Below are 18445 nucleotides of genomic sequence, written 5' to 3' on the forward strand. Positions count from 1 at the left end.
GTCAAACACACAACCCATAACACTCCTGAGTGTAGCCCAAGAAATTAAAATATAATTGGGAATATTTAACAAAATAAATAAAAATATAGTTAAACATAGATAATAGTACATTTTTAAACTAAGTCAATATATGGCCCATAGGGAATCTCATATATGATTTAGATGCTGCCATTTCCATTATAGTTTGATACCACTGATCTAAATCATGAATTGACAATGTAGAGCACATATGCCAACAATAGAATAATGAAATAGCTCTGAATGGTATGGTCAGAGCCTGCCCTAGACAAATTTGTTAAGTAAACAAACTTATACCTTTGTTTTCTTATTTTTTCTCACAACCCATCCTCTGAATTAAAGGGAACGTACCTTCAGGTACCTAGTCTATGTCTTCTTGCAGTCATCTGGGAGTCAACTCAGGTATTAACTGATAATTAAGATGTTAGTGATAATCTCTTATGGTGTGACCCTTCTTCCAAAGGCATTTCATTTTTAAAAGTAGTCACTTGAAAGCTGACCTTAAGGACCTCTCATTCCTAAGGCCTTCAGCAGCAAAGATTTATAGAATGAAGCATGAAAATTTTCCCATGGGATGTCTTCTATCAGACTTCTACTGGTTAACTGTATCATCAGCTTTTTTTTAAGGGGGGATATGAGAGAGGAGGTAAGATAACCCACAGATGACTATTTCCTCTCCTCATTAAGGAGAAATAGTCTGATGCAGACATGCACAAGTCAGCCTACACATATCTACAAATGAAGACTTCACTTGATACTATAAGAATAATGAGAGCCAGAAACCAATGTTATGATAGAAGGGGGGGATAGAGAGTCTATGTAGGGTGACTCTCTCCTCCAGTTCTCTCCTCAGGGCTGAATATACACTGCTGAGACTTTAAGGAGCTGTCACCCCTAAACTGGGTGACCTGAATGGTTGTGCCACCCCACAGGAGTTGGGGACGAGGCTTCTCTATAAGATGAGATATTGGGTACCCCAATATGATTCTTAATGAGGGTGGGGTTCACATAAGCCTCCCTTGAGGTCAGTCAACTTCACAGAAGGTGGTCTGGCTCCATGATGGAGGCAACCAGACCAAGCTGTGATTCCCCTCCCCCTCGTCTCTCAGGCACTCTGGAACACTATCTGACTAATGAATGGCTTTTAATATTTGCAATTTAGGGGTTGGGAAAAGGGGTGAAGGGCAGAGGGATTTGGGGGTGCCCTCTTCTCTATTTTTATGGGGTTCGTCACTCAGGTGAGAACCTTTGGGGTTCCTACTCCTAAGCATCTCCCCCTCGTCCCTTCTTCTTCTATTTCTATTTCTATCCTTTCCTATAATTGTAAGTTTGACTGGAAAGGGTCTCTCAGCAAGGCTGGGTAATGGGAGAAGGAGCCTAAGATATTGCTCCCAAAATAGAGTCCCAAAACTAACTGACTCTTTGATTGAAGTCTTGATGAGTGAGAAGCTATGGGATGCCTTTGACCAGGGAATCGGGGTATCAGTGTCCAAAGAAAGATCCTTAGGAAGCCCTCAAGACTGGATCCGAGCAAAGATGTCCTCCTCTCGCCTAGTCCTCCACTAGAAGCCCTTTTCTCCTCCTTCCCCTTCCGGAGCTTTACCCAGAGTTCCCTCTGGTCATAACTATCACCAATTGTCACCAACTGTCAGCCACTCCTTCTCTGGCTCTTCCTGTCCCATCCACCTTGCACAAATCCCATTCTTACAATATCTGTCAACAATCTATGACTCCTGACTTGGATTTTGCCCTCTGTACCTCAAAGGCACATTTATTTAATGCTTTCATTGTCTAGTCATTTTATGTTACTCCCTACTCAGAACATACCAAACCAAATATTTTTTGTTCTTTTTCAAGCAACTTCTTGACTAAATAGAAATCACAAAATTCCCTCATCTGTAACCCTTTTTAGATATTCAACTCTTGTTACTCAGATCTTTTTTCTTGTTCAGTTGTTTCAGTTGTTTTTTTGTCTGCTTTGTGACCCCATTTCATTAGTTCAAATCCAGCCTCAGATATTTACTAGCTATGTGACTCCTGGGTAAGTCACTTAACCTTGTTTGCCTCAGTTTCTCATCTGTAAAATAAGCTGGAGAAGGAAATGGAAAACCACTTTAGTATATATGTCTTCTTGATTCCAAGCCTGGTGCTCTATTCTCTGACCACTGAGCTACTCCAGCTTGACTCTCTTGGCGCTTTTTGTTCATATCAGTGCTATTTGCTCACATGATTAAGTTTTTGCAGGGGCAAACACACTTTCTTTCTGATTTCAACTACATTTGGCAGAATGACATCTGAAGTTCTTAAAGCATCTTTTGTTGCTCACAGATACTCAGAGTTCAATCAGATCTTAGTGTCCACCTACTCATTTCATACCTGAACAAGAATCCCTGCTACAGCATACCCAACAAGTGATTGTCCAGTGCTTGTTCAATGAACTCTAGTGAAGGGAAATGTGCTACCCCCTGAGGCTGCCCATTTCACTTTGAAATGTTCTGTTATTGAGAAATCTTACATTAAGCTCGAATTTACCTCTTTTCTCTGCCTGCCAGTTCTCAGTCATGCTATCTGGACCAAAGCAGAATAAATCTAATCTCTGTTCTACATGACAGCCCTTTACATTCTTCGGTACTTTAGCTCTCATTTCCTCCTTTGAGCCTTCTCCAGAATAACATCCCCAGTTCTGTCAATGTATCCTCCTGATCTTGAGGTTCTTCACTATCTTGGTTTCCCTCGGAGTGGTCTCTAAGTTATTAGGGTCTTTAAAATATTGTGCCAGAAACTAAACACAGTATTCCAGGTATGATCTGTTCAAATAATGGGTCTCACATCTTTAGCTGTCTGAATATGTTGCCTTTCTTTGGATCCCTAGTGCTTAGAAGGATGCCTGACACATAGTAGACTTCTTGACTTACTGGTTGATTATTTGACCTTTTTTGCCTCTACTTATTGCCTATCCAAAGAATGAAAGCATTTTTCCATGGATATTTTCCACTGGAAAGATTATAGTGCTTTTTTTTTAATTATAAAGTTACATTCATGCATGTTTCATGATTTCTGAACTAATAAAGTTTAATGCATTAATTATTAATAGTTTTCCATCTCAGTATAGTTAACAGGAGGTATTCCTGGCTATAAAAGTTAAGGAAAGTAATTGTTTTTATTTTACTAACCAATATAAAGTGGACATTTGTCATGCATTACTTATGCCATATTTTTTTAAGATGATGTCCAACAGTGTTCATTAAGACAAGTAATAATTACAAAGTTTAGACTTTAGGGTGACAAGAACTTTTTTCTCATTATCTTATTTAACTCTTAGTTAAATAGTATAAATATTCTTATCCCCATTTTATAGACAGAGTTAGTAGTTCAAGTTTACTCAGCTAAATTCCTGGAAGAGTTATTCTGGTTTCAAGTCCATTCTGCCTCTAGTATACTTACCTGTTATCATAAGATTATATCAACTTGGACTATTCATGGTTGAACAGAATGAGAATAAACTTTGCCAAGTCTTTCATCAACCAGGAGAAAAAATGTCTTTTGTTCAGTTGCCAGATAAGCATAAATACTAAGTAAAAATATATCATGATTATATCAAGCATGAAATAGTATCATGTTCACTTAATTATTTACCTTTGGATTTAGGTTATGTTATGTTTGGGTTTTTTTTTTGCCCCAAATGATTAATTTTGAAGAGATTCTCACTTTTATTCTAGATATGTAATTAATCTTGAACCTGTTATCTCAGTGTCAAATAGTTAACTGTGAAACTTGCTTAGGAAGAAACATGATTGCTATAGTGTAATTATGTTTCAACAATGCTTTCCAAGATAGATACATTGCTTTCAAGCTTCATAAAGGATTAGCCAGTCTGATTCTAGCCATATTTTATAGTGCAGTCACCACATTCCTTGAACTAAAACTTTTTTTTATTTACTCTGTATGTTCACAAGTTTTTTTTTTCTTTTTTAAAGAAAAATTTACTTCAGTAATTGAACAAGTTTGCAATTTCTATCACTCAGAGGAAAGCTTTCTGATTCTGTTGCTTCCTCATTCCTTCAATAAAAGTCCCAAACTTTCTACTGTTAGTGAAACCCTTCACTTTGAGCCAAACTTCAGCTGATTGCTAAAGTAAAAATGACTTTGATATGTTTTCTTCCAGTGTTAACCAAATAACATAAGAGGAAGGAAAGAGGGAGGATGACAAGCAGGCAGAGAGGGGAAGGGTATGCAGGCAAGACCTGTGAAACAAGAGAGCTCCTTTGACCTACAAACTACCACCAGCATTCTGAGTGAAATGCATAAGGGAATTCTCTAAGAATCACAGTTGTTTTCCTCTCCAGACAACCTCTCATATGAGACTAATGGGAGAGAAGGGTGAAGATTACAGAACAAAATGTGGCCGGTCACACCCTCAGTTTGTATGGAATTGAAAAGGATAGAGAACACTCTCATTCCCTTTTGGAAATTCCACTGCAGGAAAAAAAAATACAGACAAGACTATCCAAGAGGAATCCTTTCCTCCAGATTCTCTCCCCAACTTGTTCAAGGGACTCAATGTTGCAGTTACTATATATTTTTTAACCAAGGGTTGGGATATGCAGTCTCATGAATTTAATTGTTTTTCTAATTAGAATATGAGGAAGAATATTTTAAATTAGCACTACCCTTGAAAATTCTATAAACATTATCATTGTGGACATGGGATAATCCCTAATGTGGGGAGCAAATAAAGAGAAAGGAATGCAGAACAAATACATAAATAGAGAAAGGGATGAAGGAGGATAGAGCCTGAGGGATATTGAGTGGAAATGCTAGGTTTATGGGGATTAGGAGGAAGTGCAGGAACACTATTGGGACAACAAAGGGGGAAATGGAAATTGTTGAAAAACTCAGGCAGCATATTCAACTTCACTTTCTGATTTTTGTCCCTGAGGATACAAGAGTACTAACAAGGCCAGGATGAGAAGTTCTGGCTCGTCCTACTTATTTTCAAACTTCTGGGATTGCAGGGCAAATTTCAAGGCTTGTTAGAGACTTAGGAAGATTAGATATTCCAGCACTACTGCCCATCTTGATGTCTGTGCCAACCACAGGATGCCATGGCTATTTGCCCCTCCTGGTCCTCGTGCTTATAATCAGCTTCGACTACTGTAAGAACTGGACTTGAAAGCAGGCAGGCCAGTGCCTTCTGGAGCCCAGATCCCCACTTACCTCTGGAGCCCAGATCCCCACTTACCGCTGGAGCTGCATCTAACTCAGCAACGGGAGGCCTACAAAATCAGCAGTGCACGTCTGCATGCCTTGGGTACTGACTCATCCAATGTCACAAGTTTTCTTTCTTGAAAAAGTCTTGAATTGCTTCAGAGAACCATAAAGGATCCATAGATTGAAAACATTTTGAAAAATGCTATGTCTTAAGTGGGTTAGTTGTATGCTTGGGGGGAAAAGCTGCATAATAAATGCAAGTCCCATTATGGAATATCTTCCTATTGACTTCCAAATTAATTTCAGAAATGTTTCCCTAAAAAATAATGTTGATTCTAGCATGAATTTTGAATCCCTTTTATGACTGACTTGGTAGACAAGATGAAGGGGTAGAAAGAGCTGGAGCTGGTGCTGAAACATCAGGGTCCATAAGCTCAGTTCTGCTGCTGTTAGCTGTGTGGCCCAGGGAAAAAACCCAACCTCTCTGAGCATTCTCCTCATTTCTAAAGGAAGGAGAGTACTTTCACTGCCTACCTCTCACAGTGGAATGAGAAAGTGCTTTGTAAACTGCTAGAGACCATGTGTATGTGAATTAGATGTGTATTATTAGAATTGTTTGCACAATTGCATCAAATGCTATCTACTTCTGAGAGCTTAGAATGTAATAGGGGATATCAGTGCTTATTAGAATGAATTTGTATTTTAATATTTGTGTTGGTTCTGACTTGGCCCTCGGATTCTTCCATCAGTTATGTGACTCATTTGACAATTTAAGAGTTTTTTTTACAATTTTGCTGGTCAAGATAGCTATAAGAAGAAACTCTAGTGCAGTTATTCATTAAATATGCTAAAACAAAATCATGAATAACAAACTGTCCATTTATTCAACAAATATTTACTGAAGACTCACTACATTGATGAATCTTATTTTTTTCTGGTTGGTAAATAGAAAAGAGTATTTTAAATTAAGAGGAGGTATACCCCTGCCTATTGGCAGGTCCAATTCTTTTGAAAATGAGATTGAGCTTTGCTTCTGGGTTTTTTTTTAATGATTTATTGAATGATCTTTAGGAAGAAACCTCCTTCCTTACAATGCCTTATACCAAATCCATCCTAGGGTCACAGATTACTAATCTTATTTAACTAAAAATTAGAAAGATTCATTGACTATCCTAATGCCTATCAGAAGCAGGAATTGAACTTAGGTCCCTAGAACCAAGGCTCTTCCCCACTATACCACACTGTCTCATTGCTGCTTCCCTACAGAGCCATGCATCATAATGGTTTTTTTATAGCATTGATTCGTGCTATTTCCTCCAAATGGAAAATGCTCTTTCTACTCCATTTCTACCTTTGGAAATTCCAGCTATTCTTCCTACAGGTAGATGTTCCTCTCTCCTTGAGCCCTCACTTACCTGAGCAGAAGTTTTCCCTCCCTCCTCTGAACTTCTCTAGCACTTGTCTGTCTTACTCATGTGACATTTGTCACCTTCTGCCTCACATTATTTTTATTATGCATGAGTTTTTTCTGTAACTAATTAGATGGGAAGCCTCTGAAGGGTAACTTCCCCACCCCTCCAGAATCTAGCCCAGGTCTTCTTACAGAGCAGCCGTGCAATCAATATTTGTCCAGTGAATTATTGAATAACACTGTGCCCTTACCAAAATCAGTCCTGGTTTTTATGTTGAGTTGGCATGCTGTCATTTTAAACGTTATATCTGTCCTGTCACTTGTGATTTTATTGTATGAGCAATGTCATTTACTGTCAGCTATCTGTGTCAGCACCACCCCAAATGTTCACTGTAGTTCATGTTTCTCCTGGTTGGAATGCTACATAATATAGCAGTTGTAGATCAGATGTCTTCAAATGACGATTAGTGGTGAATTAAAAGACCTACTACTTGATCATGGAAAATGAAGAGGTAAACAATGGCCTAAAAAGTGAGCTCTGGTGAACAGCAGACATAAGCATTGTTCATTTGCCAGGGAGCCTGATGGATTTTCTTCTCCCAACATATCTACAATATTTAATGTTGACCCTTATGTAGGCCAAGGCAGACAGTTAATTCATAACTAATTATTTGCTAGAGAAATTTATGTTTAAATGTTTTTAAAATCAACTGCATTGCAGAAATATATCTAAGATCCAGTGAGGTGAGTACCCTCTTTTATTGATTTCAGTCTGCTTGCAAAGCAACAGAATCCATTTTAAGGAAATAGTTGAGAAGCCTAACAGTGTATAAATTATTTGGCAAAAATCTAAATAGAGAAACCAAAAGGTCAAACAGCGCACACATACAGTTACTCTTTATTTTGAGACTTTCACAATAATTATAGTCAGTCTTATAAAATTAAACAGTGCTTTATAAAAAAGAGGGGACTTTTAGTTATTAAAAGTGGAAAACCTTCAAAAAGTGATATGAAGAAAACAAGTACCAATTTTATTTGTAAATACTTTGTACCTTAGTAAATTCATTTACACAAGTAAAGTTATAAAACATTTTCCCCAAAGCATTATATATTGAACTTTAGACATGAAACATTTTGATAAATAGAAACTTCTGCTAAGATTTCCATAATGTTATTTTTCCATTAATTTTAAATCAGGCTTTTTTTTTTCTAAACCCTTACCTTCCATCTTGGAGTCAATATTGTGTATTGGCTCCAAGGCAGAAGAGTGGTAAGGGCTAGGCATTGGGGATCAAGTGACTTGCCCAGGGTCACACAGCTGGGAAATGTCTGATGTCAGATTTGAACCTAGGACCTCCCATCTCTGGGTCTGGCTCTCAATCCACTGAGCCAACTCGCTGCCCTCTTAAGTCAGGCTTTTTTAATTAAGTTAAGTTTATGGATTCCTGAAAATCTTTTGTTAAACTCAATCCTGTTTTCAATGCAATGAGTATTTCCAACTTATATATTCTATTTTTATTCTAATATTGAATGGTCCTATCAGATATTTCATACTCCATCTTTACAGCTGAATTGAGATGAAGATTTGTATTTTTCTACTTATGACAGGATTGTTAAAGTGACAATTAATTCTCCTTCATCACTGCCCCCTGTGTCTTTATTTCATAACAGCCACACAATATACAAGCAGCACACAAAGGATCAAAATGATTGTAGCTTGTTTGATAGATTCAAAAGGATCTGTGATACTCTAGACACAAGAGCAGTTGTTTAACCAAGAATAGAATAGCAACTACACATGTATCAAGGTAGATGAAAGACCCTAAAGACAGATTTATTAAGAGGCAATGTATATACTTTGGGAACCTATCCACCAAAGGTATCAGACATATTAGACTCTTCTAACTAGAGTGGAAATGTGAAAGTTTTGCTTTTCTATTTGGGAAAAGGTCAACAGATTTAAAGTGTATGTGCTAATCAATGAATAGTACATTTTTAATTTTCTTATGGAAAAAAAAGCGTTAAATATACCCTGGCTTCTCTTTCATGAATATTTTAATCTCTAAATTTTTGGTTTTCATTTGTTCAATACTTATAAAAATACTTTGTTTTATAGGGATGAAAGCAAGAGGAAAATAACAACCAATTTAAAATCAAAAGGTAAGCACAAAATATGTGTGAAGGACACATTTTCATTTTGCCTTTTTAACCAATTACACTCCCTAAAAACTGTTTCATCTATTGTAATATGTATGTGTATATATGTATAATCATATACATATATATGTTAGACATAAGTTAAACAAATATAAACCAGGTTTCTAGTTTAAAATGAAGTGTTTAAGACTTTAAGATAAATGAATCTTTTGTAGTATAAACATCCTAAATTCTGTAGGTTTCAGGAATTCTAGGTGGCAAAAATTGGCATGTTTTAAATACATCGACCTTCTGGCAGTGTTTCCTAATCTAAACTATTCTATAGAGCAGTTGGCGAGGTATTGGTACATGTGCTTAGCAGGCAGGGGAGCTGCTCCATTCTCCCCCCTCCTAGTGCCTGAGGACATTTTTTGCATGCCCCACCCCTCTGTCCAGGTGTCCAGAAGAAGCACTTTCTTTCTCCACTCTTTGGGGTAATGGGGGTTGGGGGGTGGCTCACAGGTGGCTTGAAGTTGCAGTTTGGGCACCCAGACTTGAAAACCTTCACCAACACTGCTATAGACTGTTAAAATCAGATAGGTTTTCAACCAAGAATTTCAGATACAGCCTCATTAAAGCAGATTATAAGGCTCAAAAGTTAGGAACCAAACAGATAGGAAAAGAGAAGAATGAACCAGGTCCAGGGAAAAGGAATTGTTTTTTTGTTTTTTTTTTAGTTTTTGTTTTTAATTTATGAGCTTTGAGAAATAAGTAACAAAATGTTTGCAGCCTGGGAAAAATCTGCCATAAACCAATGAGTAGGAATCTGTTTTAGAAGGTATATGATCGAATGCCATTTAGTTAAGCAAATATGAAATTCTATAAGATCTGGAATGAATTTAGTAAAAGTTTAGGTAATTGTTTAGAAATAGCATAATATGATACTTCCGGGAATATGGTGGTGTAGACTGAGCGAATCTTAAAACCTCCGCACCCTTACACACCAAGATAGAAAACAATGTGCTTCCAGAAGAAAGAGAACCAAATCTAATAAAGGGACAGAGCAGGGGGAACCCTATTGCAGCATAACTAAAGAGGTACACCAAGAAAAAGGCTTCAGTTCTTGAGGGTCTGAGGATGTAGATGGGGAATCCCAGGATCCCAGGACGCCTCTGCCACGTGCTGTGTGGAGTCTCCAGAGGCCTGGGAAATCTCAGGGCCGGTGGGTGCACCAGTCGGGAGAGAGGGCCTTGCTGGACTCAAGGAGTCAAACACAGACACTGGAGAGGTGACTGGAGGAGAAAACCAGAGAAACACAGCAAAAACACCCAGAAGATGGTGGCTTAGAGAGAGCCAAACCCCAGACTGCAGACAGCTTGGCTTCCTCATACCAAGATAGAGAATGCAGGGCTTCAAGAGGAAAGAAAACCGGATCAAACACAGAGGACAACTCAGGGGAACCCTACTGCAGGAGAGCTCAGTTCAGCGAAAACACTTCTTGTCACCCCACTTTTTTTTTTTGGTCTGTTTGTTTTTCCCTCCCCTGGAGCTTTTAGCCTCAGGGCAGATAAAGCAGTAAGATTAATCCAATCCAATAGAGGATTAATCCCAACAATTGAACAGACAAGAAGTCTTCAGAGAGCAGAGAAAGTAACTACAAACCTCCATTTCCAGCTGGATCTTTCATCAAAGATCATTAAATAGATCTGCTCAAACTAGCAGAACAAGGAAGGGAAAAACCATGAGTAAGCAACAGAAAAAGAGAAAAGAAATGACAATTGACAGCTTCTTTCAAGGAAGTGAAAAGAGAGCAAATAAAATAGAAATAGAAGAAGAGGAAGTAGTTCCAGCGAACTGGACACAGGCTTTAGAAGATTCAAAATTCAATTAACTCAAGAATTTAAAACTCAACTAACTTGGGGCAGCTGGGTAGCTCAGTGGATTGAGAGCCAGACCTAGAGACGAAAGGTCCTAGGTTCAAATCTGGCCTGGAAAAATGGAAATCAACAGGATCCACAGATCACCTCCTACATTTAATCCACAACTGACAACTTCCAGGAATATTATAACCAAATTCAAAAACTACCAGACAAAGGTAAAAATATTACAAGCTGCTAAAAAGAAGTCATTCAGATATCAGGGAACCATAGTTAGGCTAACACAGGATCTGGCTGCATCTACAATGAAGGACCGGAAGGCATGGAACACAATATTCCAGAAAGCAAGAGAACTGGGTCTACAACCAAGAATCAACTATCCAGCAATACTAACTATATTATTTCAGGGGAAAGTATGGTCATTCAATAAAATTGAGGACTTCCAAACATTTATCAAGAAAAAACCGGACTTAAACAGAGAGTTTGCTGTCCAAACACAGAATTCAAGAGAATCAACATAAGGTAATTAAGAGAATGGGGGGAGGAGAAAAAAATTATTTTCTTTAAGGGACACAACAAGTTCAATCAATTTATATCCAAAGAAGAAAAGAAGGTATTGGCAAATATTAAAAATTATTATTACCAACAAGGTAACTAGAAGAAGTTTACATAGAGGGAACAGGGACAAACTGTATAGGATGAAATGTCAAGAGATACATAAATATATATGTATGTATGTAGGTATAAATATATACAAAACTGTGGGGGAAGAAGATAATAAGAAAAATAGGAAGACAAACCAAAAGGAATAAATTTATATTCCATAAAGAAGTGCGTGGGATCAACAGGGAAAAATAACAATACACTGTAAGGGTAAAGAGGTTAGAGAGAGGAAATATTCAATACTTAAGTGCATTGAAATCAACTTAGAGAAGAACAATCAGATCCATAGGGGCAGAAAATTGATTCACACCCTATAGAGAAGTAGAAGGGTAACAAACAGACTGGTGGGGAGGGAAGCAATACTGGAGAGGGAGAGGGCTTGGAGGAAGTGCGGCATGGCCTTAAAGAACAATAAGAGGGGAATAAGGAGGGAGGGGGAGAAAGGGAAGTACAACAAGGGAGGGGATTATAGGAACTGATTAAAAACAAAACACAGGTATAGAAGGAAACAGTGAAAGAAGAAAGGACAGTACTAGGAGAGTGAATCAAAATGTCTGGGAATGCACAGTTGATAATTATAACTCTGAATGTAAATGATATGAACTCACCCATAAAACGGAAGCAAATAGCAGAGTGGATTAGAAACCAAAACCCAAACATATGTTGTCTACAAGAAACACACAAGAGACAGACAGAGAGACATAGAGTGAAAATGAGAGGATGGAGCAAAATCTTTTGGGCTTCAAATGAGAAAAAGAAGGCAGGGGTGGCTATCATGATCTCTGACAGAGCCAAAGTAAAAATAGATGAGGTTAAAAGAGGTAGGGGAGGTACCTACATCCCTAATAAAAGGCAGTATAAACAATGAAGAAATATCAGTACTCAATATGTATGCACCAAACGGCATAGCTTCCAGATTTCTAAAGGAGAAGCTAGTGAAGCTCAAGAAGGAAATAGATAGCAAAACCATACTAGTTGGTGACCTCAACCTTCCCCTATCAGATCTAAATAAATCAAACCAAAAAATAAATAATAAAGAGATAAGAGAGGTGAATTAGAGTTAATAGATATATAGAGAAAAATAGAGACAAAAAGGAATACACCTTTTTTCAGCAGCACATGAAACATTCACAAATATAGACCATGTAATAGGGCACAGAAACATGGCAAACAAATGCAAAAAAGCAGAAATAATAAGTATAACCTTCTCAGATCATAATGCAATAAAAATAGCTATTAGTAAGAATACATGGAGAGGTAAACCAAAAACTAAATGGAAATTAAATAATATGATTCTCCAAAATAATTTAGTGAAAGAACAAATCACAGAAGCAATTAGTAATTTCATTGAAGACAATGAAAATGATGAGACATCTTACCCAAACCTATGGGATGCAGCCAAAGCAGTTCTAAGGGGAAAATTTATATCACTGAGTGCATATATTAACAAATGAGGGAGGGCAGAGATTAGTGAATTGGGCATGCAACTTAAAAAACTAGAAAATGAACAAATTAAAAATCCTCAGATGAAAACTAAATTAGAAATACTAAAAATCAAAGGAGAAATTAATAAAATTGAAAGTAAAAGAACTAAATAAGACTAGAAGCTGGCATTTTGAAAAAACAGATAAAATAGACAAAAGTACTGGTTAATCTAATTAAAAAAAAGGAAAGATGAAAACCATATTAATAGTATCAAAGATGAAAAGGGAGACCTCATCTCTAATGAAGAGGAAATTAAGGCAATCATTAAAAATTATTTTGCCCAATTATATGGCAATAAATTTAGCAATCTAGATGATATGGATGAATATTTGCAAAAATATAAATTGCCTAGATTAACAGTAGAAGAAATAGAATACTTAAATAATCCAATATCAGAAAAAGAAATTGAACAGGCAATTGAAGAACTCCCTAAGAAAATTTCACCAGGGACTGATAGATTCGCAAGTGAATTCTATCAAACATTCAAAGAACAATTAATCCCAATATTATACAAATTATTTGATATAATAAGCAAAGAATGAGTCTTACCAAACTTCTTTTATGATACAAATATGGTCCTGATTCCAAAGCCAGGTAGAGCAAAAACAGAGAAAGAAAATTACAGACTAATCTCCTTAATGAACAAAGATGCAAAAATCTTAACTAGAATACTAGCAAAAAGACTCCAGCAAGTGATCAAGAGGGTTATTCATCATGATCAGGTGGGATTTATACCAGGAATGCAAGGATGGTTCAACATTAGGAAAACCATCCATATAATTGACCATATCAACAAGCAAACCAACAAAAACCACATGGTTATCTCAATAGATGCTGAAAAAGCCTTTGACAAAATACAACACCAATTCCTATTGAAAACACTAGAAAGTATAGGAATAGAAGGTCCTTTCCTAAAAATAATAAACAGTATATACCTTAAGCCATCAACAAGCATAATATGCAATGGGGATAAATTAGAAGCCTTTCCAATAAGATCAGATGTGAAACAAGGATGCCCATTATCACCTCTACTATTTAACATTGCACTAGAAACAGTAACAGTAGCAATTAGAGAAGAAAAAGAAATTGAATGTATTAAAATAGGTAATGAGGAGAGTAAGCTATCACTCTTTGCAGATGATATGATGGTCTATTTTAAAAATCCTAGAGAATCAACTAAAAAGCTAGTAGAAATAATCAACAACTTTAGCAAAGTTTCAGGATACAAAATAAATGCACATAAATCATCAGTATTTCTATATATTTCCAACACATCACAGTAGCAAGAATTAGGAAGCGAAACACCATTTAAAATCACCCTAGACAATATAAAATACTTAGGAATCTATGTACCAAAACAAACACAGGAATTATACAAACATAACTACAAAACACTTTCCAAACAATTAAAACTAGATCTAAACAATTGGAAAAACATTGAGTGCTCATGGGTAAGACGAGCTAACATAATAAAAATGAACATTCTTCCCAAATTAATTTACTTATTTAGTGCCAAACCTATCAAACTACCAAAAACCTTTTTTACTGCATTAGAAAAAAAATATGACAAAGTTTATTTGGAAGAACAAAAGATCAAGAATATCAAGGGAAATAATGAAAAAAAACGTGAAGGAAGGTGGCTTAGCAGTACCATATATTAAGATATACTATAAAGCATCAGTCATCAAAACAATATGGTACTGGCTAAGAGATAGAAGGGAGGATCAGTGGAATAGACTTGGGGTAAGTGATGTCAGCAAAACAGTGTATGATAAACCCAAAGAGCCCAACTTTTGGGACAAAAATCCACTATTTGATAAAAACTTCTGGGAAAATTGGAAAACAATATGGGAGAGATTAGGTTTAGATCAACATCTCACACCCTACACCAAGATAAATTCTGAATGGGTAAAAGACTTGAATATAAAGAAGGAAACTGTAAGTAAATTAGATGAATACAGAATAGTATACTTGTCAGATCTCTGGGAAAGGAAAGATTTTAAAACCAAGCAAGAGTTAGAGAAAATTACAAAATGTGAAATAAATAATTTTGATTATATTAAATTAAAAAGGTCTTGTACAAATAAAAACAATGCAACCAAAATCAGAAGGGAAACAACAAACTGGGGAAAAAAATAACAAAAAATTCTGATAGAGGTCTAATGACTCAAATATACAAGGAACTAAATCAATTGTATAAAAAAATCAAGTCATTCCCCAATTGATAAATGAGCAAGGGACATGAATAGGCAATTTTCAGATAAAGAAATCAAAAGTATCAATAAGCACATGAGAAAGTGTTCTAAATCTCTAATAAGAGAAATGCAAATGAAAACTACTCTGAGGTACCACCTCACACCTAGCAGTTTGGCTAAAATGATAGCAGGGGAGAGTAATGAATGCTGGAGGGGATGTGGCAAAATTGGGACATTCAATGCACTGCTGGTGGAGTTGTGAACTGATCCAACCATTCTGAATGGCAATTTGGAACTATGCCCAAAGAGCAATAAAAGAATGCCTGCCCTTTGATCCAGCCATACCATTGCTGGGATTGTACCCCAAAGAGATCATAGATAAACAGACTTGCACAAAAATATTTATAGCTGTGCTCTTTGTGGTAGCAAAAAACTGGAAGGCAAGGGTATGCCTTTCAATTGGGGAAAGGCTGAACAAATTGTGGTATATGTTGGTGATGGAATACTATTGTGCTCAAAGGAATAATAAACTGGAGGAATTCCATGTGAACTGGAAAGACCTCCAGGAATTGATGCAGGGTGAGAGGAGCAAAGCCAGAAGAACACTGTACACAGAGGCTGATATACTGTGGTAAAATTGAATGAAATGAACCTCTGTACCAGCAGAAAGCAATGACCCAGGACAATTCTGAGGGACTTATGGAAAAGAACACTACCCACATTCAGAGGAAGAACTGCAGGAGTGGAAACACAGAAGAAAAACAACTGCTTGAACACATGGGTTGATGAAGACATGATTGGGGGTGTAGACCTGAAAAGACCACACTAATGTAACTGTCAATAGTATGTAAATAAGTCTTGACTGACCACACATGTTAAAACCAGTAGAAATGCAAGTTAACTATGGGGGGTGGGGTGGGGGTTTTGAGGGTGGGAAGGGTAAAGTAAAAATATGAATTATGTAACCATGGAAAATTTTTCTAATTTAAAAAAGAAATATATAAATAAAAAAAGAAATAGCATAATATATTTTAAAAAATCTTTGAATAATATTTCCCCTGAGAAAACTTAACCTTGCCTCTCATTCCATTAACATGATTAGTACTAAATTCATCAAAAAAAAGCAGAGAAAAGTATAAGAAATGAGTCGTGAGTGAGGGGTGAATACAGAGTGTCCTAAATGAGAGTTTCTGGAGCTTAAGGGTGACTTGTGAACTCCTTTCATCTTCACGTAGCTCATGAGTACCAGTAACCTTTAACTTCTACCAAAAAGAGTCTACAATTCCATATTAGTTTAAATTCAATTCAACAAGCATTTTTGTTAAACACCTACTATGACTCAGAGACTGTGAGATATGTTAGGAATGTGACAACAAAGTGAAAAACAGCTCTGCTCTCAAATGGCTTCCATTCTAATGGGAGAAATAACATATTCAGATAACAGGTAAGTGTACAAAAATATAAAATCAATCATCTCCACTGTGGTAAAAAAAAAAAACCCACAACCTAAAATCATATGCCATTCTGAATTTCCCTGGTATAGAATTCATTGAAATTTCTGGGAATAAAAGGTTGAATCTAAAGACACTAGAACCTTAAATTATTATTGTTTGTACCTACTGTGATATATTTGTTTTTTATTTGTTTGCTTGCTTTTTTGTAAAAATTTAGCTTTGGTCTTAGAATTGATACTGATTATCAGTTCCAAGGTAGAAGAGCAACAGAAGGCTGGACATTTAGGGTTAAGTGACTTGGCCAAGGTCACACCTAGGAAGTGCCTGAGTCCAGATTTGAAACCAGGACCTCCCATCTCCAGGCCTGATTCTCTAGTCACTTAGCCACCTAGCTATCCCTACTGTGCTATATTTGATAACCATCTATTTTGTAGATTAAGATGAAATATTATTAAGTAGTTGTCTGTTTTTTTGTCTTAGCTTTTTGGGGTGAATCTGATGATAGCAACTCTGAAATTGAAGCTGCTTTACGTCCTAGAAATCACAACACCTCTATCGATGATTTTGATGACTTCTACGACTAACAAGTAATACTGCTTGGGAATGAAAAAAAAAAAGATTTTAAATAAAATAAAGTTTCAAATTGGAATATGCTTTGTGTATAGCTGAAACTTTTTTTATACATCCTTTTATGTTATCTCCTCTTCAGATGTGAAAACACAGTATTACATAGATTTTTAAATAATCAGCATCTTACAATCCGTGGAATAAGTATAGGTTAATATTCCAGACTAAGTTCAGTCCCTGTCTGGAAAACATTTCCATTGAGAAAAAGTGAAGTGGGAGGGGGGAAGGGAACAGTGTTTTGAAAGATCCTACTATGCATTTCCCAATCTTAGCTCAGTAACAATTTCTTAGATGACTTAAGTATAGTCTTGTATAGCATCTGACATATTTTTGGGTGACTTTTCCATGTTTCTTCTAGCTTTATGACTTTTAAAAATTTTATAAAATCAGTCAATAATCAATCAAAAACATTTATTAAGCTCCTACTCTGTGCTAAGCACTGGAAATACAAAAAGAGGCAAAAAAAGTAATCCTTGCCATCAAGGAGTTTATAATCTAATGGGAGAGACAATGTGTAAGCAAATATATACAAAGCAAGTTATATACAGGATAAATAAGAAATAATTAAAAGAGGAAAGATACTAAACTTAAGAAAGATTAGAAAAATCTTCCTTTAAAAGATGAGATTTTAATTTGGAGTTAAAAGAAGCCAGGAAAGTTAGTTGTCAGAGGGAAGGAGGGAGAATATTCAAGGTGTGAGGAAGTCAGAGAAAATGCCTGAGTTTAAGGGGGGAGAAGGGGTTATATCACTTGTGGGGGGCATAGAGGGGGTGTTAATAGATGGTTACAAATAAAGGCATCTTAAATACCATTGTCATTGTAAAGCTCATTCTTATGAGACTCCCTAACAATGATGGGCCATATACAATAATCATTTATGGTAATCCAATAATCTGGGAACACTGAAGACTGTAATCTCTTTACTGCTTTGGATTATTCTTTCAAAACATGCAAAGTAATAACACTTCCATTCATACTAGCCAGCCTCAGTAGAAGTAGGTCTGTCCTCAGTAGAAATGGGAGTGAAGCCCAACCTTCTCTCCTAAACATAGTTAGGTATCTGGGGACAGGTGTACGGGAGGTGAAAATTGACTTCTGTATTTTAGCCTTCTCTACTCTAAGCAAACAATAAAAACACAGAGGAGATTATCTTTTGAGATAGAATTCACAAAATAAAGTCTTCAATATGGTTTTATAAGGATTATTCAAGTTTAAATACATAAAATGTTTTCATTCATGGAGAGAAACCAACAACTTTATATTATTAGACAATCTTGGAAAATGTGCAGATATATTTTAATTATGATTCCATACATTTGGCACCTTATAATTTAAAAAAACACTTTCACGTGTAGTTTCTCATCTGAT

At 36.2% G+C, this 18445-nt stretch overlaps 1 protein-coding gene across 3 annotated transcripts in view; it reads left to right on the forward strand.

The window, feature by feature from the left end:
* The window catches only part of KIZ (kizuna centrosomal protein), a 163191-nt gene extending 146088 nt beyond the window's left edge, over positions 1 to 17103 (forward strand). For all 3 annotated transcript variants that reach the window (XM_044663435.1, XM_044663437.1, XM_044663436.1), the window contains 2 exons: positions 8757 to 8800; positions 16931 to 17103. In XM_044663435.1, coding sequence (XP_044519370.1) covers positions 8757 to 8800; positions 16931 to 17034 — 148 coding nt within the window. In that variant the 3' untranslated portion in view covers positions 17035 to 17103. The remainder of the gene's footprint in view (positions 1 to 8756; positions 8801 to 16930) is intronic.
* Positions 17104 to 18445: the final 1342 nt, after the last annotated feature.

The sequence above is a fragment of the Gracilinanus agilis genome, chromosome 2 (assembly GCF_016433145.1).
Source record: "Gracilinanus agilis isolate LMUSP501 chromosome 2, AgileGrace, whole genome shotgun sequence".
NCBI lineage: Eukaryota > Metazoa > Chordata > Mammalia > Didelphimorphia > Didelphidae > Gracilinanus > Gracilinanus agilis.